At 39.4% G+C, this 23,976-nt stretch overlaps 1 protein-coding gene across 1 annotated transcript; it reads left to right on the forward strand.

Annotated features, from left to right (window-relative positions):
• Positions 1 to 8,968: 8,968 nt before the first annotated feature.
• On the forward strand, positions 8,969 to 23,749 carry LOC103696416 (putative E3 ubiquitin-protein ligase RING1a). The gene is made up of 10 exons (XM_008778030.4): positions 8,969 to 9,452; positions 9,551 to 9,605; positions 13,905 to 13,963; positions 21,526 to 21,607; positions 21,771 to 21,891; positions 21,995 to 22,036; positions 22,163 to 22,702; positions 22,800 to 22,907; positions 23,012 to 23,212; positions 23,304 to 23,749. The coding sequence occupies exons 1-10, from the start codon at positions 9,269 to 9,271 to the stop codon at positions 23,334 to 23,336; spliced, it is 1,425 nt and encodes a 474-aa protein (XP_008776252.2). The 5' UTR covers positions 8,969 to 9,268; the 3' UTR covers positions 23,337 to 23,749.
• The last annotated feature ends 227 nt before the right edge of the window (positions 23,750 to 23,976 follow it).

Below are 23,976 nucleotides of genomic sequence, written 5' to 3' on the forward strand. Positions count from 1 at the left end.
TTGTTGCGGAAGAAGATCCTTCAGGGCTTTGCGTGTACTTCTTGTAGAGGCCATTCGTGTGCATGGATGCGAAGTCAAGGATCAGATCCACAACTTTCATCCATCATAAAAGGTATTAATCTGGCATTAATCATTTATTATGATGTCAAGGTCTAGGTCCGATTCCCCGAGGTTTTACCCTCTTTTGGGGCTCCTCACGGAGATATCTCCAGAATCCATTCGATGGATATTCGGAGATTAATTGGAATAGAGTTCTTAAGTTTCAGATCTGATAGTTCATTAGGCATAAAAGTTTTAGCATAATTGTTTAAACGATTCCGGCATAATCCTATGTGTTCTTAATGTGCTGATTTCTAGATTTGATCTTGTAAGCATGCATGAATTAAATTATTTGATTCATTTTTTCGCTGCGTTTTTGAAACTTAAAAAGAACTACGTGTGGCTTGATCCCCTTGTGGAGGGGTACATAGGCAACCTGATCAGGTTCAGCCATGGTTTTCAAAAAAAAAAAAATTTAGCATGCTAAACACCGAAGAACCTAGGATTAACTTTCAATGTTTACACCACAAAAGGCTTTAGAATGCAATTAGTATAAGCTAAGTAGTAGATCTTTGAAAGAAACATCTTATGCAGGCCGAATAAAGGGTTCCAAAAGGATGTCAACCTTCGATCAAATACTAAGATATAGACCAAGAACTCGATCAGCTGGTTGAGGTAATCAACCAATAGGCCGAAGGTATACTTAAGTTATGTTTGGCTTCATTATCACTTTTCTTCATGAAAAAAATTTGGAAACAGAAATTCTGTTTTCATTTTTTTAGATTTATGATAATATAAAATATACTTGGTTTGACTTTTTATTTTTTTTTAACAACAAGCAGAGTTGCTCGACCATGTTGAGGCCAAAAGGCAATGTCAAGAGGAGTTAGCGTGAAGCTCGTGCGTTATCGACAGCCTTATGGTTAGGGCTGGAAGTGGGTCAGATTATATCCGACTGTATCCATTTCTATATCACTCGGATTGGATTTAGATACCTTTTTTTAGCCTGATTAGATCTGGATACGAATTTAGATAGTCTGTTCAAAAATCTTCCGAATATGGATACGGATGTGGATATACCTGTTTTTTTTTGGATTCGGATCCAAATCCGGATATCCATATAATAAGGGTAAGTGAAAAGAAGAAGTTTAAGTTAAGTTAAATCAAAAAACCAATTAAGTGATTACCTAAACTAAAAAAAAATTCAAATATCGAATGACCGTTATTTAAGACAGTACTCTGAATACAGAATATTCGATTCGAATAAAATTCTTCGAATCATCCTGCACACTTAAAAGGCTCAGATCTCTTGTTCATCTATTTCGTCTCTCTTTTCTCTTTGTCATCTTCAAGCAACTAAGGTTTCAAAGGTTCCGTCCATGTTTTAGTTTCTACCCAGCGATTGCAACCGGCGACAGATGCCTTGGAGGTGCCATAGATCTCGTCTACTTTGGTGACGACCAACCTTAAGCAGTATATCCTTTATAAAATTGTTAGTTTTTATTATTGATAAATGCTTGTTAAAATTATATTTTTAATTGAATCTTTTCTATATGATCATGTCTTTATTGCTAATTTTTATTTTTGAATTTTGCTCAAATTTGATTAATATCTAAAAAAGTATCCGATTTTTATCCATATTCGGATAAAAAAATGAATATGTTTAATATCTAATTCGTACCCGTATTCGTTTATAACAAATATAGATATACTTAATATCTGATTCATATACATATCCATTTCGAACTTACAAATATAGATATTAAATTTGATATCTGTTTCATATCCATATTTATTTAATATCCATATTCGTTTAATTTCCGTATCCATATCCGTATTCACTGAAAAATATGGATACAAAAATAGATATATCATATCTGATCCGTTTTTCAGCCCTACTTGTGGTCGGGGTGCTTGCCAAGGGTCTCGAGAATAGAGTGGGTTTGGACGATATAAGAGACAATAGCAACTATGGCAAGGTCCAATCATAGCCACACGAGTAGTCGCAAGGCTGGTAGGCGATGCCATTGGTGGTGGCAACGTGAAGCTTGTGAGGGGCATGGGAGACTTAAAGCAGGGGATGAGGGAGAGGAGGTGGCTCCAATGGAGGAGGCTGATTGTGGATTTGATTTGGTTGTCGGCTAAGCGGGAGAGGCCGACGTGCTCCATAGCAATGACATGCTCGATAGCAGTGATGTGCTTAACAATGTGCCCAAGGCAAACATGAGGAGGTCAAGTGGAGATCATCAAGTGGTCGAGTGGAGAGGATGAGAGAGGAGTGAAAACCAACATTTTAAAAAAGTGAAAATAAAAAATTTTCACTTCCACCTTTTTCAAAAATAATAAAATTATTTCAAAAATAGAAATAGGGAAACCAAACATATTTTCTACATTAAATTCCATATTTTTGGTTTAAAAAAGAAAAAATAATATCAAATAGTGCCTTAGCTAGGAAGCCACAGTAGGCCAAAGTATTAGGATAGCAAGCTGAAATACAATGCTAGTAGGCCGACTGCTACAAAAATGTCATTCTTAGACTAAGTGTCAAAAGAAATGAGATGGTACATCAATGGAGCATGTTGATGTCGGGTTACCCCCACACGCGTTGCGACAATCGCAGAGGAAATACACGTGCGGGGTCGTTCATCGCATGAACGTCCTATGGAACGTAGATTTCAAAAATTTTCTTCAGTTCTCTAACTCAAAAGATTATGAAATCTTAAAGGACAGATTAAAATTAATTGCTTGATTAATTTTCAGATCTACAATTAAAAATTATAAAGATCAAATCTTTATCTTTGAGCGGGTAGATCTTCACCACTATTTGATGATCGTGAAAATCAGGTTCGTTTGAAGCCGCACAAGTGTCCGGCCTCTACGGGTATCCATACAAAGATCTGGATTGATCAAGGTTACGATCTCACCGGGGTTCTAGCTCCCTTGCAGAGATCCCTTTTAATGGTTGGAACTCCTCTAAGCAATCAACTCTTGATTGCTTCCAAGAGGAGGAAGAAGGAGAAGGAAGAAATACTTTCTTGCCTTCCTTTACCATGGATGAAGGAGGGAAGAGAGGAACACCTTCCTCTCTATAGTTTCTTTCATGTGGCTGATGAAGAGGAGGAAGAAGACCAACCTTGCTTGCTACCCCTTTTCTTTGGCCCTTGCAGATGGAAGAAGGAAGAAGATGAGAGGCCGCCATCATGAAAGAAAAGCTCTAGGGAGAAGAGGAGGGCCGCCAACATGAAAGAAAAATCCTCTTTTCTTTTCTCATGCTTACCCTAGGCGTGGCCTCCTCCTCATATATATAGGAGGAGCCACACCCCGGGTCTCGGGTCCCGGACGCCTGAGACGCGGGTCCCGGGAGCATCCCAGGAAAGGAGGGGCTCTTGCCCCTCCCTTCTAATCCTAATCAAATTAGGATTTAGGTGGCCCTTGGTTCATTGTATCCTAATCTAATTAGGACCCAATTAGTCTCCCTATTTGATTCAAGATCCTTATTCATAAGATTAAATCAATTATAACTCTTGGAGTCCTAATCTAATTAAGACCCAATTGGATCATGACTTAATTGAACTCTTCAATTCTAATCCAATTAGGAGTCATCTTCATCTATTAGACCAATAATTAATTAGGACTCATATAATTTTAGTCCTAATCCAATTAGGACTTTAAGAATCCTACTCTAAGGAGGACTCTAATAATTTTAAGTCCTAATCCAATTAAAACTCTAGGAGTCCTACTCCAAGTAGGACTCTTGAACCTTATCAAATAAGATCGAGCCCAATTAATTAAGTCCAATTGATTTAATCAAATTGTAATCCAATTGCAATTAGTTCCTTCTTCAACTCACTAACTCTTAGTGGGTTAAACCAATTATCAATCAAATTGATAATTCCAAACTATTGTGATTCCAAATCACAATCCAACCATTAGATCGATTGGATCCTCTATTGTGTGTAACCCCATATGTTCTATTCTGTCTAGTAGTGAGATATATTGTGATTTCTATCACAATATTATTGAAACTTCTTTCAATGGGTTAGAACAATTCCAACTCTTTTCATTCGGGTTCACTAATCATCAAGTGAATGCCTCTGAATCTCACAATCCACTACTGACACCTAACATCATGTAGTGGCAACCCAGCAAAATGGAATAGATGAACCTCTAGGTGCAGTCAGTGTATGATACAATCCCTCTATTATGGATTCCGACGGGATGGAGATCATGGATAACTCGTCAAACCCCATCATCTGTCATATGTAAAATTTATCCGACTCTAGTTCGAGATTGAAAACTCTTTTTCAAAAACTACCTTGGCCAAGGATTTACGAACTTAATCTTATAAATCATATAGGATATCTCCTAATCTATCAAGGTCAATATATTCTATCTAAATGCACCCCTACTTCTACAATAAACCTACTACATCCAATCTGCACCACAAGAATCCAAATGGATAGGGCCCATGTTTATGTGCTCGTTAAACTATAACAACCTTATTGTAAATAGCCGATACATCGCAGGTCAAAGGACCAGTCATACAACTGCAACATCAAGTAAGTCACTGACGAGTGGATAGACGTCCAAGTGACTACTTGCTATGGTCACGTTCAGTATCCTTGTTCTCTAACAAGCACTTGCACAATTACTCCAGTGTTCCCACACTGTGGACTCAAGACTTGTCCATCAAATAAAGTAATCAGTGCACTAATCTCAGCGGATCGATCACCATCCTCGTGACGATCCATCGACCAGGAGCAATTCAGGAATTAATCACCAATGACACATGCCTCAAATTCTCAACTCTTGAAAATATGCGTCATCATCTTATTAATTCCTTGGACTATTCATGGACACATAATAACATGAATGAAAAAAATGCCCAACCTAATAAATTCATAATTAGGTCAAGTACAATTTTATGTCCTAGAATAAAATAATGCATCAGCCAAATTGGCTTATAGGGCATATTTCTAACAGCTGATACACCAATAGTGCTGGCTGACATACTAATAGGATGCAGGCTGAAACACCAAGGATGCAGACTGATAGATATACCGCGGACATAGACCAATACATCAAGAGTGTAGGCCGATATACTAATGATGTAGACGGAGTAACTAGGGTATAGACTGAAAGGACGAGGGTTATTGGCCTATAGTGATGCTTTTATGGAGTCAAACAGAAGGGATGGCTAACTAGCAGTTACTGTTGCTTAGTACGTGGAGGAATGATAGTGCTATCCAAAATATAGGAGTAGTAGATGGGAGATAACTAGCATGCATAACAATAGTTGACCACATGGCTCAAACAAATAAGAATATAGGATTGGTAGCACTATTCATAATATAAGAGAGAAGGATGGAAGATAACTACCATAAATGATAATATTAGCCAGCATGGTGCCACCCAGCAAGAACAAGTTTCAAAAGTTAAGTAATGATACCTATCCTAGCAGCTAATAGGAGCCACTTATAAATATCAAATTGTAATCCCAAAGAAAAACTTTTTGGTCAATCAAAAATCTATCGTTTATCTTTATCTTTACATTTAGTTTATCATTGCATTTATCTTTAATTTTCTTGCACTTATTACCTTGCTCTACCCTAGTTAGCATAAAATCGTAGCCCTACCTACAACCAACCTCCTCCTCTTTCAAGCTGGCGGTATTCCGATAGTGAAAGTTTTTGAAGCTCAAGGCATCAGAATCTATGCTATCAACCCTTTACTCTCTATTCTTTACAATTTTGATACCGTTGACATACTTGCGCACTTGCATGAACCTACTAGGGACATGCACACTATTCTTCCCTCTCCTAACAAAGAAACAATGGCCAACACGTCTCTTCTGGCATGCTTGGTGGGAGTGTATAGGTAGCTATTGGGATGGTGCCATAAAAGAGAATGATGCTCAGTCATCAAATGCTGCCATGAAAAAGAACGATGCTCAATCATCAAGACTCCAGAGAGTCCACCCCATGATGCCAAAAAATTTCAGAGTTTCCAAACTGGGTCATCTCGATAAATTTTGCCAATCTTACAGGGAATTAAAGTCCTCGACAATCAGACTGGCTCTGCTCCTCGAGATCTTGGTTTTAAGAGCTATATTTCTCTCGTGGGATTATTCATTTGTCAGTCGGTCTCTGGCAAGATATGGTCTCGCATTTTAAGTTCTACATGGACAAGAGCCAACGAGACTTACTAGAAGCTATCACTAGTCAAGTGGCCACTATTTTGAGGTCATGGTGCAAAATGAAGCAACTTTAGCCTTGATGGCAAAGTGGGTCAAGAGGCCTATCTCCATGATTTTGGATCAGTATCGAATGCTACATCATGCTTGGGTATATCTTGTGATGAACCCAATTGATCATGCCCCAATAGTGGACAAACTAATCGACCCGTCAATCTTTTCAATAATGAAGTCTAAGGACCCTTAAAATTCAAAAATGTATAGCCTATGAGAAGGGCAATGTTGAATATTACCTTGGAGAGTCTACTAGATCAAAGGACTGAGGTGCATAAGAGACCATCCTGCAAATGAATATGGGATTAGTGGGGCAGACCGAACATATCACCATTGATATGTTGGTCAATGTCAACATAGTCCATGAACCCAAGATGGGTTGTTGCCACCATGATCAACACATGAGTGCAAGGAGAAATCATGTTGGTGGAGCCATGCCAACATAGATTCCTATTACTGGAGTTGGTTTGCCCCGGTGAACTTTTGACCATGTGCGTTCAAGAGGAGAGATTGAAGCACAAAAAGCTGGAAACATCTCATTTGGCAGCTCATGCTTAGAGAAATACCAAGAAAGAAAAGAATGCCTCACAAGTAGGGGTGCAAATAGATCTACTGGGTCATGAGTGACCCGAATCCAACCCTGTTTCTTATTTAGGTCCTAATGTTGGACCAGACCCAACCCAATAGAAGATCAGCTCGGGTCAAGTCAACGACTACAATTGTTGATCCAACGGGTCATTCGGATCAGGTCAGTCCATGTATAACCCACTCCCAATTCAAAAAATTGAGGTCAAGGATGGTCCAGGTCGGGTTCATGTATAAAATTACATCGTAGAAGTATGACATAACTTGGATGCTAGGCCAGAATTTATCTATGTTTCAATGCTCTTTCTTGTTGGTTTCTTTGAGCTCTGATGGAGGAAAACTTGATATACATGCATATATGAGCATATGATGTGACCTTGCCATGGTGTAATAAGCTTAACAACACTAGGTATATGTTTAGCGTACTCAGGATATCAAACCGACATGCTACTTGTTGAGCAAGTTTTGATGTCTATCTTGCAAACTAGCAACCACAACCTAATTTGCTTGACTCTCAGTCACACCATTCATATTTATAATCAATTGAGAGCCCCCAGCGTGGAAGCATTTAGCTGCAAAACACACTGTCACTAGATTTATTCTTCAAATGAGTGACAAGGATTATGCCTTTGTGGTAAATAGAGTTCTTTAGCTTCACTAAAAAGTTCAACATCACCATGTTTTCCTTGAGATGCTGACTTTTTCAGTATAATTTTATAGAAGATCTTGATTTCTTAATCTAGAATTATCTTTAATTTATGACTTGTGATGAAGTTTCGCATAAGATTCACTTGCTGCTGCCTGATGATTAATTTTGCTATGAATTTGGTAGGTTCTGCATAGATTCTGCACCCCTGCGGCCTGCTGGCCCAAATAGTTTACCAGGTTTGGGCTAGGTCAAGTCAAGTCGTACGGTTGAAAACTCAAAATTGCTCAAATTTCAAATGAATCGGGTTAAGTCAGGTCAGGTCGGGTTAGAATTCAGAAAATCTAGACTCAGTCCCAAAAATGGAATAAGTCTAATTTTAGAATCCGACCCGGCCCTACGAATTTTTTAAAAGGAGTCAGATTGGGTCTAAGTGGATCGGGTCGGATCACAAGTCAACTTGATCTGTTTGCAGCCTTACCCACAAGAGAAGAAGAAAGACAAAAACCCATGAAGGGCACTAAGTTTATATGTTTCTTCTATGAAAAAAAAAGAAGCATATGAAGAAAGGTTGCCCAAAGTTTAAGAAATGGTTTGAAAGAAAAGGTAATCTCATTATCACTATTATATCATGAATCATTTTTTGTTGATGCTCCTACTAATCCATGGTGGATTTATTCTGGTTCCATAATCCATATTATTAATATCATGAAAGAATCTTTGACACATCTCCCTAGGAGACTTAATGCCGCCTACATGCCAAATAAGTGGTTACCCAATTGAAACTAAGGTTATAAATATAGTTAATGACCTACTTGAATTTGCCAAAATGTTGTCCAATGTTAAGAGGATTTCTAACCTAGTCTCTATAAAGTAAGGTCTGTGTTTTTCAATTAATAAAGGCAAATTCGGTTAGATATAGGTTAGAAGAGTCCTCTTGATATTAGAAGTGCATGACTCGTGAGTAATTAATTTCTCTTTTACTTGGACAACTATCGCAGGAGCCAGGAGGTAAAGTCCTATCGCCTTTCTTCTACGTACTTATGTCTGCATTCTCTAACATATAGCATCCATGTTTCTTATGCATCATGCATCATGCATCATGCATCATGCATCATGCAATTAATCCTGTACATAACACATGACAAGATCAAGCATCCAATAACAGCTCATGTTAAAAAAATCGTTAACATCACCTTATTTTGGAACCACACACCAGTCGCCAAAAACGCGATGGTCAAGCGGCGTCGCCGTTCTGGACCCGCGCCTCCCAGTCCCAGACGCTTCATGTCCCACCCAGAAACGTGCCCCCGCGCCGCTGCTCGTACCTCCACCTGTCGCTCTTCTTCAAGCGGTCCCCACGTCCACCCCACCAATACCGGCAGCGCGCACCGAGGTATCTCTAAACCGGCGTTGCATCCTACACACAAAAGGAATAATAATAGGAGAGGGTCGGAGAGACCTAGGTGCGCCGCTGCATGTGCTCTGTCGCCTAATTGGGATCGATAAATCCGGTCAGACCGCGAGCGCCTCCCCTTTCCCCCCCTCCTTTCCATCGGACCCCTTCCCCTTCCGCTCTCCCCACCGCCCTCCTCCCCTCGCTCTCACGCAACCGCGGGCGTCTCCCTTGCGGTGAGCCCACCGCCTATAAGCCATCCCTACCGGTAGGAACGGAGGAGCGTCGGAGCTCCTCCAACCTCCCCTCTCCCACCTCATAACCTCTCGAAAAGGAGAGAGCAAGAGGAAAAAAAATGCCCGCCCAGAAGCGCCCCCTCCCTCCGCCCTCCGACCACCTTGGCGTCCCCACCGACTCGTCTCCCTTGCCGCCTCCCCGCCCGTCCCAGCAGCAGCAACAGCTGCCGCAAGGCGACGGCGAGCAGCCGCCGCAGCCCAGTCCACCACCGGAGCTGCCGCAGGAAGAAGATGGCGGTAAAGGTGACAACCTCTCCCTTTCTCTGTCTGTTTTTTTCTATCCGCCACCGCTTGATCTCAACGTCTTTTCTCTCGTGCCATCTTTGGTTGCTTTTCTCTAGATTCCGACGGCGAAGGTGGCAGCCAATCTTCCGCTGATGCAGCTGACAAAGAAGAGTACGTTGCCCTCCTCCTCCTCTCTCTATCTCTTCCTCGGTCCCTCCCTCCCTCCCTTCCTCCCTCCCTTCCACCTATGACTTGATTATTATCGTATTTCTGATTGGGACTGGGGAAGTGGTGGAATATTGTTCTTTACTATGATGGAAGGTGGGGGTAAGCTGGGTTTTTATCTCTGTTTGGTTTGGGGATGAAGATGATAGCCGTCTCTCGGCCACATGCATGCTATTTTTGTTCGTGTTGGTGTGTTTCTTCAATGGGTCCGATGTCATGGGTTGTGGCTGGTCGACGTCTTGTTTTCTTCTGTTGTTCCTGTTTTCGAGTAATTTGTTTATGTAATAATTATCTGCATGAGCTTTGACGCCCTTCCATATGAGTGGGGGTATTGTTTTTAAAATTCTTTTCGAGAGGAGCGTGATGGTATATATTCGTGATCACTTCCTTGCGTTGGTGATCATGATAATCGTTGAAGGCAGTGTCGGGAACAGTGGAGAGGCAACGATATGGTGCGCTGTGAGTTAGGGAAAACCACTATGAGGTATAAGCTGATTTAATTTAGGATAAAACAGATGCTTCCATTTGCAGAGGATGTGCGAGTTGAATTAAAGGAGCAGAAAAGATGGACAGCATATTTGACCTTTACCAGATACCACAAGCCTTAAAAGTTATGATTGTTAGTATGACTAGGTCCCCGTTAATAATTTCTTAGGTGGTCTTTCTTTGATAGTTTCTAATCCTTGCAGTTCTGTATGTTTCATATGGTCGGGTAGTGCTACCTTCCAGCTTCTGAATTATAGAGCTGCATCATAGAATATGATCATCTTTTATTAAAGATTATTATGATTACTCATGGATCCAAAGTTATAGTCAAATAAGCAGACGATGAATATGATTTTTATTTGAGGTGTTTCCAACATGCTTCAATTTGGGTTCCGCTCCCACATTCTATTCCTAGAACTTCAACTCCTTTTTTTTTTTTTAAGTTAAAACATTATTTTTTGTTATTACATACTAGCAAAGTAGCAATACTAAAACTTTGTTCAATTGAAGCTATGACTTCTGATGTTTTGTCAATTTTCTGTACCATGGATTATTTATGTCATAAGAGGGAAAAAAGTGAATAGAACAAACATGAATATAAACATAATAATATTAGGCTTATCCATCCTGGCTATTTGGGGTAGGTTTTGCATGTTCCACCTACACATTATTTCATATTCAAAGTCAAGTTCCCTGAAGTCAAAGTATCTATAAATCCATACTGGCTAATTTTGTCAAACTCTTCTTTATCACCCCTCCTTTCAAGCCTTCTTTGAGTTACATGCACAAGCTTTGACCATCTTTAGTGATTTTGCTTACTTGACCTGCCCTTTATGCCACATATAAAAAGTATTTTGTTGTTCTCACTGTCAACTTCATTCTTCCTAGTTTCACTGCATATCTAACCTAGCATCCTGGACTCCCCCTACTTCAAAACAACTATGAGAATATCAAATGTTCACCATTTAACTAAATGGTGTCTGATATTTTGTTTATATCATGCAAACAATTCTTAGATGCTCCAGTTCTTTAAGCTTTTGATATAATTGCTCTTTCCTCTGTTGGATCAACTATTGTTTCAGCCACTCTGTACTAATGCTTCATGGTACCATATGGAAGCTCTTAAATGGCTTAGAATGGATGGGCTAGTACAGCAGTTTGTAAATTGTTAAAGAATTACTTAAGTCTCTGTCCTAAGTTGAGGCGCCAATCCCTGTGAGCAATTTCTTTGCATATTGTTTAACAATTCTCATGGCTCTTCTTATGTCACCTTTCATTTCTGCAGGGAGGTAGAGATATTTATGAACTTCCAGATGCTCAATGCTTTTATGTCTTTTGAGTTCAAAACTATTATTACTTTGAAATCTCATATAAGTACATAATATCGATGCGGACTTAGAGGTCTTAGATTCGTACATGATAATGTGTTGTGCATCTTACACATTCTGACTTACTATTCTTCTTTTAGTGTTTTCACTATATTGTTGTCCAGGCCTTGCTACATTTTGCATATATTTGTGCTGATGCCTAGATGAATATACTGTAGTTCCAACTAATGCAGTATATACAATATTTGATAAATTTCTGTGTCTCAGCACTATAAATTGGCATGTACTGTACTCACTTCTGATATCTCTAGGCCCTCACACTCAAGTTTTTCTTGTTACTTCAAAATTTTCTTTCAACATGTATTGTTGTTTATTTTTTTGGTTTGAGAGGGGGGTGGGGGGGGGGGGGGGGGGGGGGTGGGGGATGGGCTGGGTCTGATTTTATTTTATTTATTTATTTATTTATTTATTTATTTTTTTTTTGGGGGGGGGGGGGGGTTAAAGTGGAGAACATGTGAAAAATTCTAAACCTTGTCGGCTCTACATTTTTTTTAGTATTTTTGGTTCTTTCTTTTAATCATGAATTCCAAGGCATTCCTATCACTCGAACCAAACCTTGACTAGCCCATGAGCCACTGCACTACTACTACTATCTCAGGGTCATAGGGCTAGGTTTTGAGGGCTTGTTGAACCTATGCTGACGTTTGGGTCTTGGGTCCCAGCCCATTCTCAACCCACTTATAATCAGGTTGTCTCAAGTGACCCAAACTTTGCTCGATTACATAAAGCTCTTATCCAAACTCATTTAATTTTGACAAACTCAGGTAAGTTGGTGGTTCGGTTCAGATATCGTCACCCCTGGTCATGTTTTTGTGTACCCCAATGAACCTTATTTTGAATGCGCATTGAGGTATTGTCGGTTGGTATGGTTCCATTGGCGCTAATAGTTTGTCACTCACTGGCACCACAGCGTGCTAACCAATGGATGCAGCTTGGATTGTGCCTTATTGAGTGTGTTGATTGGAACCAAGTATTCAAGTGTTGGTGCCAATGGGCATGTTGGCCAATGGTTGGTAATGTGGTAGTTGCTGCTGTGTTTCAGTATTGAGCTGTATCAACGATGCCAAATTGGCATGGTTGGTAGCTATGGACTGGTGCAGGTTGATACCCTATGATATGCACAGTATTGCAGAACACATGTGTGCCTAGTGCTGGCACCCTATTGGAACAGCATGACATGGCCAGCACCTGACTTCTTGATCGACACTTTAATCCATGTTGTGAATTTAATTACTTATAATTACTGGGAGTAATAAGGATCAAGTTGATTCATAAAGCAGTCTCACCATAATGAGATCTGCAATGTAATTATTTGTTTAAAAGTTGTCACTCCACATGCATGTTATTGTTGCTGCTTGTGTATCTACTGCATGCTCTTTTTAACTTGGTGGCCACCATACTTCTTCTCTAATACTTTATCACTTGTCCTCTCTAAGTTGAAAGAGCTCTGTTCGAGTTCTATCACTTCTTGAATTCTCCACTTTGCTTACTAAATTTGATGGTTGACCATTGATATTTGTAATTCATGATCTTAAATATTTTTGTGACCTTGCTTGTTGTTTTAGACAGACTAATCTCCAAATGACATGAGGCTTCACTATTGCAGTTCATCCCTTTCTTGTTGTCAAACACGGATGTAAATGGATAAGTTTCTTGCCATCAATGGACCACTGAGTAAAATCTCATACATGACAGCACACATATGTAGGGTGAAACCTTGATTGTACCTTGATATTCTATGTATGCATCCATTGCCAATACTATTTTATGTCGAGCTACCTTTTATGGCATTGTATTTTTATGTTAAAGAAAATGAGACTTTCATGTTCTATTATTTTTAGATCAAAAACTGATCGAATGTTGACCTGTCTCACTTTTTGTGTTCGTGTATTGTTTTTTCTTGTGTGACTTACCCTCACCTATGCTCAATTAAATTTTCTTTTCACTGTTCTATAGAATATGGAGACCTGAACAAACTCAATATATGGAAGCCACAGCTTGAGCTCATATGCAATGCTAATTTGTGCCTGTACATCATGTACTTAATGTACTTGTGCTGACACCTATGGAGAAATGCTTGTTGTTTTATGCTGACTGTTGCATGTCAGCTAGTGAAAGCTTGAGCTATAACAGGCTGCCGAAGCTTAAAGAAGCACTGACTATTTTTCATCTATTTTGGTTACCTCAATTGTATGGAATTCATGTTGCAAGCTGTAAATTTCTTTAGTTAGTATGATGTGAAACTAATTGGTCTGCATAAATTTGATCATTCACCTGTGCACGTCCATGCATCTGCAATATCTATATTGCAAGATTTATATTGATGCCTGTTCATCTTATGGAAATAATTTTTTACTCTTTTCCTTCCCAGATTTATCCTTGTGAAATTAATGGACATACGCAAAGAAGTCCAATGCCCTATATGCTTAGGTATGAATATTTGCTAGACTATTTGTTAAACTTATACTGGTTTTCAGTGCTACAATTTATTGCAATGATTAGTTGCTATTGGTTTCTCATTACTATTGTTGATCTTCTTAAGTTAAACCCTTTATTTATCTAGATGATGGGACATAGGGTACAAATTATTATCAAGCATGTTATATAATAGGTACCTTTGTTTTGTGCACGTATGTTTTAATAGTCTTCTAAATACATGCAGATACACACATTATATATATAATCAATTTGTATATTGCTTCTATGATATGCCGCAACTTTAACTATACAACTTAGTCTTTTTGGATAGAATTCAGAGGCAGAAGAAGTTGAGAAAGATACATAATCCACCAGAAGAGAAAAAGGAAAATCAAAATAAATCAGGAATTCATGTAAATTCATTATTGTACAATTTCTTATATCTAAATGGTCCAATATAAGTATCAAATGATGTTTATAGACCTGAAAGGATATATACCCACCTCAATTTGTATATTGCTTCCATGATATGCCGCAACTGTAACTATACAACTTAGTTTTTTTGGATAGAATTCAGAGGCAGAAGAAGTTGAGAAAGATACATATTCCACCATAAGAGAAAAAGGAAAATCAAAATAGATCAGGAATTCGTGTAAATTCATTATTGTACGATTTCGTATATCTAAATGCTCGAATATAAGTATCAAATGATGCTTGTAAACTTGAAAGGATATATACCCACCTGTAGACGACAATCCAACCTGAGGGAGGATGCACAGTTCCACTAGAAAAATGGCCTTTGAAATTAGATGAGAAATTGCGGAACTTGACAAAAACCTGTAAGACTCAATAAAACAGCATATCGTGTGAAACATAGAACTCAAAGTAAAGTGACTGAACTAAAACCAAATCTGAATGTAAGAGCACATATACTATTTCTTCAGGTATGCATAATGCATACAAATCTTTAATAGATTTTTCTGTTCTAATCCCTCTAGCTCTTTGAAGTGTAATATCAAGCTCTATGCTGTCTTGGTGTCCCCGTTTGCTTTTGGTTCAACCATTTCTAGTTGGAGATTCCTATAAGTTTGATAGCATTTGCAAGGGAATTCAATTTGATTTAATTGAAACATTCAGAAAGCTTTTGACTCTATCTTTTGCCCCCTGTATCCTAAAACTCTACCTCCATCAGTAGCTCTGGTAGCCTTTTGTTGTCTTCAGTTTCTTCCCCACTTCTTTGGTGAATCAAATTCTACATATTCACTCCAAATATGGTTCAGGAAATCTCCAGTTATGGTAGTCATATTGAGTAATGTTGCATATAGTGGATTTTTCTATGAAGTGCTTTGGGTGGAATATACCCTATTATTTAGACTCTGGTGTAAGCTTAAACCTAAAGTGCTGCTGGGGATCATTATTTTTCCTTACTTGTTGAGAGACATGAGATATGAAAGTAAGGGGTGCATATGACTGTTACAGTCCTTGAAAGTGGGCTTTATTTGATGTTAGAACTCTACAGTATAAAACTAGTCTAGATCCTTCTGTATCAATGTGAATCTTAAGGAAGGCACTTCAGTGTGCATAAAAATACCTGTATGTTTTCCATATACTACTAGGATCAAGAAAATATCTTTACATGCAGAAAGTGTGTGTTTGTATAAGCCTAATGTAACAAGACATGTGAATTACTAAATTGATGTTAGACCCTGTAATTGCTGGCCATTTGTAAATGAAACACCTTATAAAACAATTTTATATTTTTTTCCTATTTTTTCTTGTTTTTATTTGTTCTTCTGTTTGCTTAATCTAAATTTCTGTTACTTTTATGTCCTAATACAAATAGTGACATTGTAACTTGTAAGGTATGCATAATTTTCATGATGAGTATGGTAATCAACATTAATGAATCCTTATACAATATCTATGCTGCAAATACCCCTTAAATTTGTTCATTGTTCAACATGATATGCAGAGTCGAGTTTCGGATAGTTTTCATTCATGATTCTTTTGCATACCTTTTATTGCAAATCAAACTGAAACATGTTTAAAAATTCTTAGTCCAAACCATGTGCCAGCTCATTTGCTAGCATGCTTCTTGCCGATTACAAGGTAGTTTTAAACTTGGAGAAAAGACATGCCTTAACTTTAGCAGTAGTGTCATTTTTCAACAACTAGGGTAGATGAGAGAATTCTGCTAGAGTTCTTGACCAAAGTTATTGGTTCCTGGAGAAGAGATACTCTTGTAACTTGCACAGTGGTTTATATCTGTCCTAGGAAGTACTGTAATCAGGACTCTGGTATCCGAGGTGAAGAGAAAAGAAAGGTCATTATTTCAAAGGGCACAGAGAAACAGTTTTTTCAAGTTGTATAAAATGTTTAAGATTGAATTCTGCAAAAGTTGAACTGTTTTGTGGGGTTGGGTTGGAAATATTATGAAAAACTAGTACTATTTATAGGTATAAATGAGAATTATTTTTTTTGCAGCAGAAAACATATTTTTTTTATAGTATATTGAAATTTCACTATTTTCCAAAATAATGGTAAGTTGAGATAATAATAAATGAAGCATCCATGTTGTGGTTTTGCATTTTTCTGAATTAAAATAAAATAACATAGATATTTTTTATTTATATATTGAATTAATTTAAAAAAATTACAATTAGTTAAGTGAAAAAAATATAAGAACTTAGTACTACACGTAGTTAATTACCTAAATATCTGGTAAAGTAAAAATATTTGACGTGTTCAGTTCACTTGCGGGAATGGATTCATTTAGGAGAAAGGAGCTAGAGCGTGACATCGCTGGGATCATGGTGTTATGCTCTCAAGTTGGCACCACTGGAGATGCAAGTAGTGCGGCATTGAGTTTAGAGGAGGCAAGTTAACTAGGCTAAAGTAGCATTTTGCTGGGGTTACCTTGATGTGCCAGAAATACTCTCCGGTGGTCCGATAGCTGATGAAGAAGCACTTCACTAATTTCAAAGAAGCAAAGAAGAGGATTGTCCGGAAGAGAACATAAGTGGAACATCGAGCAGTAGGGCCATCTTCCTACCATTTTAGGGTGTCAGATGAGGGCTCCTAGATGATGAGGTATAGATTGAGGCTACCTTCCATGCAAGTTTGGATGATTAGTGGCAGCGAGAGGTGGCGGCCAAGCATAGGGCTTAGTTTGGGTCCTCACAATACCAGTTGGGCTTTGATTTTGGGGCTGGTGGGTAAAGCTAGAGTTTGGGAGGGCCTTAGTTAGGGAGGCCGTCAACAGAGGTAGGAGAGGCATAGTATCTATGCTAGGAGCATTTAGCAGCAGGTGCAATAGTCCTTCGGAGATACCACCGGGGCCACTATCTACGATCTTGATCTACATGCTTTTTCTAGTAGCAATGCGTAGTAGAGAATTGATATCATGCTAGTGAAGGATAAGAAAGATATATGGAGAGCTGTTGCATTCTGGTTCCATTTTAGCACGACAGGCAACATATACTACCAGTCTACCATCGCCTCGATACATAGAGCAGCATAGAGTGTGGATCCTATAGGGCCGAAGGATATTTATGATGAGCTTCTTGACGACAACAATAAGGAGCTTGAGAATTAAATGGCTTCATATTAGAGCAAGTGGGGTACCTATGGATTGACAGCGATGTGTGATTGGAAAAATTCCAACATGCGAAGCATCATCAACTTTCTGACTTATTGTGATATGAAAATCTTCTTCCACAAGTTAATTGATGCTTTAGATAAGGTGCACGACACGTACATTCTGAAACTGATGGAGAACGTGATAGATCACGTGGAAGAGCAGAATGTTGTGTAGATGGCCACTAATAATGGACAGTATAAGGTTGCTAGCGAGTTGTTGATAGAGGTGGCCACATATTTCCTAGACACCATTGGTGCACACTACATCAACCTCACAATGATGGATATCGAGAAGATTTGTAGGGTCAGACAGGTTGTGGAGATAGCCTAGTCTATCATTAGATTCGTCCATAATCACACATGGGTCCTAGCTTTAACGAGGAAGTTTACTGTAGGAGAAATATTGAGGTTGGGTATTATATGGTTTGTGATGAATTATATTGCACTTGATAGTCTTATTGAGAGGAAGGCAGATTGCATCAGATGTTTGCTAGTGCTGAGTGGAAGGAGAGTAGATATGTGAGGGTCGGCACTGAGGGAAGCCATGTGGAGAGCATGGTGACGAGCCAACAATTCTAAATGCTGGACGAGAGGGTTGTGAAGGCTATCAAGCCTACATATCCTGTGCTTCAGGCCGTGGACTGTTAGCGGTTGATGGGCTTTATCATATGATTATGGTTGCTAAGGAGCAGATCGGACAGGTAGATCTAGTGAATGCCTATGAGTATTTAGACATCATTGAGCATATGTGGGACTACCAGATGAGTAGGGAGTTGTGTCTAGCAGGTAAGAATATGCATTAAAATAGTTATTCATTGTGTAGTCTTCTAGTTGGTCATGTCATACTAAAACAATTGCAAATTGTATTGGCAGCTTAGTACTTGAACCCAAGGTTCGCCGTATCGGTACCGGTAGGTATATCGGTCGCCTATCAGACTGGTTTAAATCGGTACCAAACCAGCCACCTTTTCTCCGCGGAAGCACGTGTGGACGCGCGTGCGGACTTTAAATGCCACAGTGGTATTAAATGCCCCGCGCGGGCCCATTGTCAATAGCCCGCCCTTGCGGAACTACATGCAGTTCCTAATGCAGGAAACTGCGCTCGGGTGCGATTTCGAGCGCAGCGCGCGCGGTTCCCAACTCGACCCATGCGGGCGCGCTATGCAGCACAGGGAACCGCGCCAGCTCGCGGCCACGCGGGTGCGCTGCCCAGTGCAGAGAACCACATGCGTATCGGTACGAACCAGTCTAGTTTGCACCAATACCGGGCTCATACCGCTCGGTTCGGCCCCTTTTGGGCCGAAATCATTTTTCACGGCTGTATCGGACCAGTCAGAGACCGAACCGGTTTGGTACGGGCTGAACCAGCTTGAACCTAAAGTTTTAGTACAACATCCCCTGATATTGCAATGGACAATGAACTTCTGTCCGCTTTACGTAGTGTGATATAAAAGATCATGCCTGATCTAAATGTCACAGTGTGGTATCTCGAGGATGTTAGTTAATTTAGATGGGGTATATCTTCCATAATTTTAAATTTATTCAACATATTATAAGATCGTGGGCCATATCTCTTTGCACAAACAAAACTATTTAGGAAGGGCTTGCACAACTTTGGTGAATGGGAAGCTGTGCTCACCAAGGGCGGTATCATAATGAATCCAGAAATATTACATATGAACAATAGCTATTAGGTGGTTGGTTGATATTTTATTGTTACCACCATCTTATATGCAATTTTGTTCAATGTTTTTACAGCTGAGTGCTGGTCTCATTTCGAGGGTTAGCTCGACATCTTAGAAAGCTTGCTATCTGAATTCTCTCGCAAATGGTGTCCTCCAATAGCTGCGAGCGCAAGTGGTCCACCTTCATCTTGATCTTTTACAAATAGAGGAATCTTCTCATAGAGAAATGCCTCAACGATCTTGTTTACGTGCATTACAATCTAAGGTTGTGGCTTAAGTATATCGAGGAGGAAGTGGAGCTGAAGTATAATGATCCACTCCATAATGATTTGGTACAGGATGATGAGGATCTAATGATTGGTTAGCTTGAGGGCTAGCAACAGGAGCCTCAACGAGCCAGGTTTACCTCCACGACCAGCTAGTATTGTAGCCGGCGAGGCTAGGATGGATGCGGAGCAATGGGCAAAACAAAACATCCCACACTCACATCGAGTGGATCAGGTAGAGGAGTCTGTGGGGATCAGATCATCAAATGATTCTATGTCGTAGACATCCTGTAGTGATTTGATCGAGAGATGCTTGGATGAGGCCGTCACGCTATCTCGATCTAGCCAGTCAGGAGGGTATGGTTGATCATCGCAATGGAGCTAGTCAGAGCAGGCAGAATAGAAAAGAAAACAGCTGAGAATAAAGGCAAAGGCAAAGGCAAAGTCCCATTGGAGAGAGTGGAGTTAGATTTAGATATGAGGGAGCTATCTCACTCATGATCACATGGGAGTAGCAGTGATGATGCATCTAGTGGCCAGAGAGGTCAGACCATCGCATATGGCTCATAGCTCCAGGATGGGATTTGATTCACCAGAGCATCCTAGTTCACTCATGCCATATAGGATAAGGACCATGGTGTACGAATGAGAGACCACTAGGATACAATTGCGTATAAGAGACAAGATCCTCGAGGTCATGGTGGATACGGAGTTACTGTAGATGACAACATGTGGGGTAGGATCCATCAACATGTCAGGATCGGAATCCTATATGGGATTCTATGTATATGATGTCGGCTACTTTCCATATGGATATGGTGCTTCAAACACATCATTCTCCAGTAACTACTATCTTACATAGCCTAAAATACCTTAATGGGTCAAAATTTGCTATCAACATATTCGGATGGTTGCATCAAATTAGGATTTTAACCTTTATAAGAATATCAAAAGGCATCAAGAAACATCAAATTAGACTTAAATCATTCATAAAACAAAAAAGATTTGATTACTTTTCATTAAATGCTAAAAAGGTTGAAAAAAAATAAAAAATGGCGTGCCGATAACCAGTATGCCACACCATCGGTACCATATTGAATCGATGACTGACTGGTACGGGGCATGGTATCACTTCAGCGTACCTTCGCGTGTGCATTTAAGGAACTCCTTGTTTGAGATATTTAACATATTGAATAGACTTGGAACTCATCATCTACTTGAAGTTAGATTCAGAATCAGGTAGATCATCATTTGGTACCATACTGAACCGATAACTGATTGGTACGGGGCATGGTGCTGGTTCAACAAACCTTCGTAGGTGCATTTAAGGAACTCCTTGTTCGAGATATTTAGCACATTGAATTGACTTGAAACTTATCATCTACTTGAAGTTAGATTCAGAAGCAGGTAGATCGTCATTTTACCATCTTATAAATGCATGCTGTTCCCCATCTTAAGTTCCAGTCGTTAAAGTATGCATAATACTTTCAGAGGTTTTGAGCACCAACCCATAATTTTTTAACATACCTTTTGTGCATATGAATTCTTCTTCAATACGTGTAGGGGCATGACTTCATGAACTTGTAGAAGTATGGCGCATCATGCATGTTAGGCACTGCTTATATTTTTGTGAATTGCTTGCTATCATGATATTCTCAAAGTTGCAAGTACATTCATTGAGCTCAAACCCAAAACCCAGCGATAAGCAGCTAAACTTCAAAGAAGGTGATTGGCAAAAACCTGCACTTGAATTCCATTTTCTATGTTAAAATTAGTGAATGTTGTTGATTCCTGTGATCCTGTTTTGCATAATTTCAGAATTCTATTTCTGATTTCATAAGTACTTTTATGTGATTCTGCTGGCGGCGTTCTGGGTAAGAAGGAAAACAGATCCATTCCACATATCCCTTGAAGCAGTCATATGCTACAGCTAGTTATACCGAAGAAAAGTCCCTTTTTCTTACTGAACCCTTCTATGCACCAGGAATAATTAGGAAAACAAGAACGGTTATGGAGTGCTTGCATCGCTTTTGCAGGGAATGTATTGACAAATCGATGCGACTTGGGTATGGCATAAAATAATACTATCTTTAACTCTTTGACTGTACAGGATTACAGTATTTTTATGTATCCTGCATTATGAGAAAAAACAAATGCTAACCAATCGATCTCTTAAATCCATGGTTATTTGGACATGTGACCTTAACAATTCAGCTACCATCGCTTCAGGAATAATGAGTGTCCAGCATGCCGCACGCATTGTGCTAGTCGGCGTTCTTTGAGGGATGATCCAAACTATGATACCCTGATTGCAGCTTTATATCCAGATATTGACAAGTACGAGGAAGAGGTAAGGAAGTTACCATAATTTATTTTTGTTTATATTGGTTATATTTTCTATTTGTTTGTTTCTCAGGCACTGTTTGATTTATAGCTTCATTCTCTGTCTGCAGGAACTGGATTTTAGTGAAGAAGAGAAAGCTCGCAATAAGAAGGTAGTGTTGTCTAGTTGACTTACTTATCTAATATAAAGAGCCTTTAAGTGTAAATGTGTGTCCTTTTTTAGTATATCATCTTTTCATTCAGTATATCATCTATACTTAATCTCCTTTTTTTTCTAGATTCAAGCATCCATAGCTGAAACATTTCGGCGACAATCAGAAGCGCTTGGTAGGAAAAGGGCTGCAAAAGCCACAACTGACATTTTTGCAAGAAAATTAAGGGGGAATTTTCGAGCTCATGGACAATATCTGCGTGTCCGAGGTAGAATTGGTGGTCGGGATAGTGCACTTGCCTGCTCTGATGATGACGATGAAGAGGAAGCAAATGGTAATGATGGTGGCAAAGATTCTTCTTCTGCTGAAGATCGTTCTCCTGATGTAAGACAGAAGAGATGCAGAAGATGGGGAATGCCACGGTCTTCACCAGCGAGAACTGCATGCAATGTTGATGGTGAGGAAAATGATGACCTAGAAGTCAACAGAGAAAACCTACGCACATCACCTTTGAGAGCAGGAGAGATGCTTGCATGGGGTAAGAATGGTACACGAAGTCAAACCAGACATGGTAATACTAGTGGTTCAAGTGGTAGACTTGTCAGGTTTGGGCGCATGGCCAAGTTTGCGGACCACATCCGTAATTTAGATGAAACTGATGCTGAGGTATAATAAGAGCAAGGAAAATCCTTTGGCTTTTGCTCCTTTATGACATACCAGACTTTGGTAAACATGATCACTGCTTTGTGATTTTGTATTTCAGTTTGATGTGCACCTGACCTTGCTCCCTCTGGATGAACAAAGTATGCCCAAATTGGAACATCCATATCTTTGCTGCAGTCCAACCTTGTGCATTAGACACCTTTGCCAAGTGATTCCTTGCTTGCTAGCAACTCTTTGGTTTAAATCACTTAATTTGCTTAATATTTGAAGGTATTACTACTAGAGAATAATTGCAGATATGCATATATGCAGTTCATTGCTCTGCAAACATCTGTACAAGCTGAAGAAGTTGAGATATATGTAAGAAAGCCTAAAGTTGGAAGTCAGGCAATCAACTCCTGCACCACAGTGAATAAGACCGAGTCTGATCCATTAGAGGGCCTGCAAATAGTGGAAGCACAAGGATCTCTTGCTAAGCTTCATGTTTCTTACCCTGCCAAACGAGGGGATCTGGTGAGCCACTGCAATTAATCAAATTGTTAACAAGTTTCTGCTTCTGTGGTTCTGCTTTATTATAAAATGATCTTTCTTCTATTGTTTTCAGGTATTGGTGTATGCTTTAAAAATACAAAGCTAGAGAACAGCACAGCATGAGGTCTCCATTTTTTTTTCTTCCATTCCCTTCTCTGTTTCTTGTGTGGATGCAAAAGCTGCCAGTCAACTGCCTTCCCTAAACTGGAGGATGTATATAACAGTGATACACATATAGGAAGATCAGAGGCCATTGAACTTCCGATCATGATATCATTGTCCAATGCACTAAAGGTCTTGTAAAGAATCACGAGTCTAGAAAATAAAGATGTATCGGGTGTTGACTGGAGGGGGCGAGCTAAGCATGCTGACCTTGTTTGTTAACAAAAAAAAATTATGTTACGCTCTTGCTCGGTGAGGGTGGGGGTCTGAAAATTGTAGAATCATGCTTTCATAACTTATTGGAAACAAAAAAGGAGGGTAACCTGTTGTAGCATCTTTGTCCTGCTGTTCCTTTTCTATCAGACTCTAATTTTTCTATTTTTCTGCTGCTTTAGTTGTTTACCTAAAGTTTATTACCATGTTAGGGAATTGTGATTTCTTACACTACATGCTGTGTGAGTCTGCTGATGATGTTGAGTACTCTGCTGGACTTTTTCTAAATGGGTGTGACATTGAATGTCACAAAAATGGTTAGAACAACGTTATAGCACGATAAAACTTGACAGAGCCCTGCAATTGGGGCC

The sequence above is a fragment of the Phoenix dactylifera genome, chromosome 11, assembly GCF_009389715.1.
Source record: "Phoenix dactylifera cultivar Barhee BC4 chromosome 11, palm_55x_up_171113_PBpolish2nd_filt_p, whole genome shotgun sequence".
NCBI classification, from domain to species: domain Eukaryota; kingdom Viridiplantae; phylum Streptophyta; class Magnoliopsida; order Arecales; family Arecaceae; genus Phoenix; species Phoenix dactylifera.

Excerpts from the sequence above, each read along its gene's own strand:
- LOC103696416 (XM_008778030.4), top strand. The coding sequence starts at position 9,269 with ATGCCCGCCCAGAAGCGCCCCCTCCCTCCGCCCTCCGACCACCTTGGC. Across the intron at positions 9,453-9,550 it reads GGAAGAAGATGGCGGTAAAG|ATTCCGACGGCGAAGGTGGC; the intron begins GTGACAACCTCT and ends GCTTTTCTCTAG. Across the intron at positions 22,703-22,799 it reads TAGATGAAACTGATGCTGAG|TTTGATGTGCACCTGACCTT; the intron begins GTATAATAAGAG and ends TTTGTATTTCAG.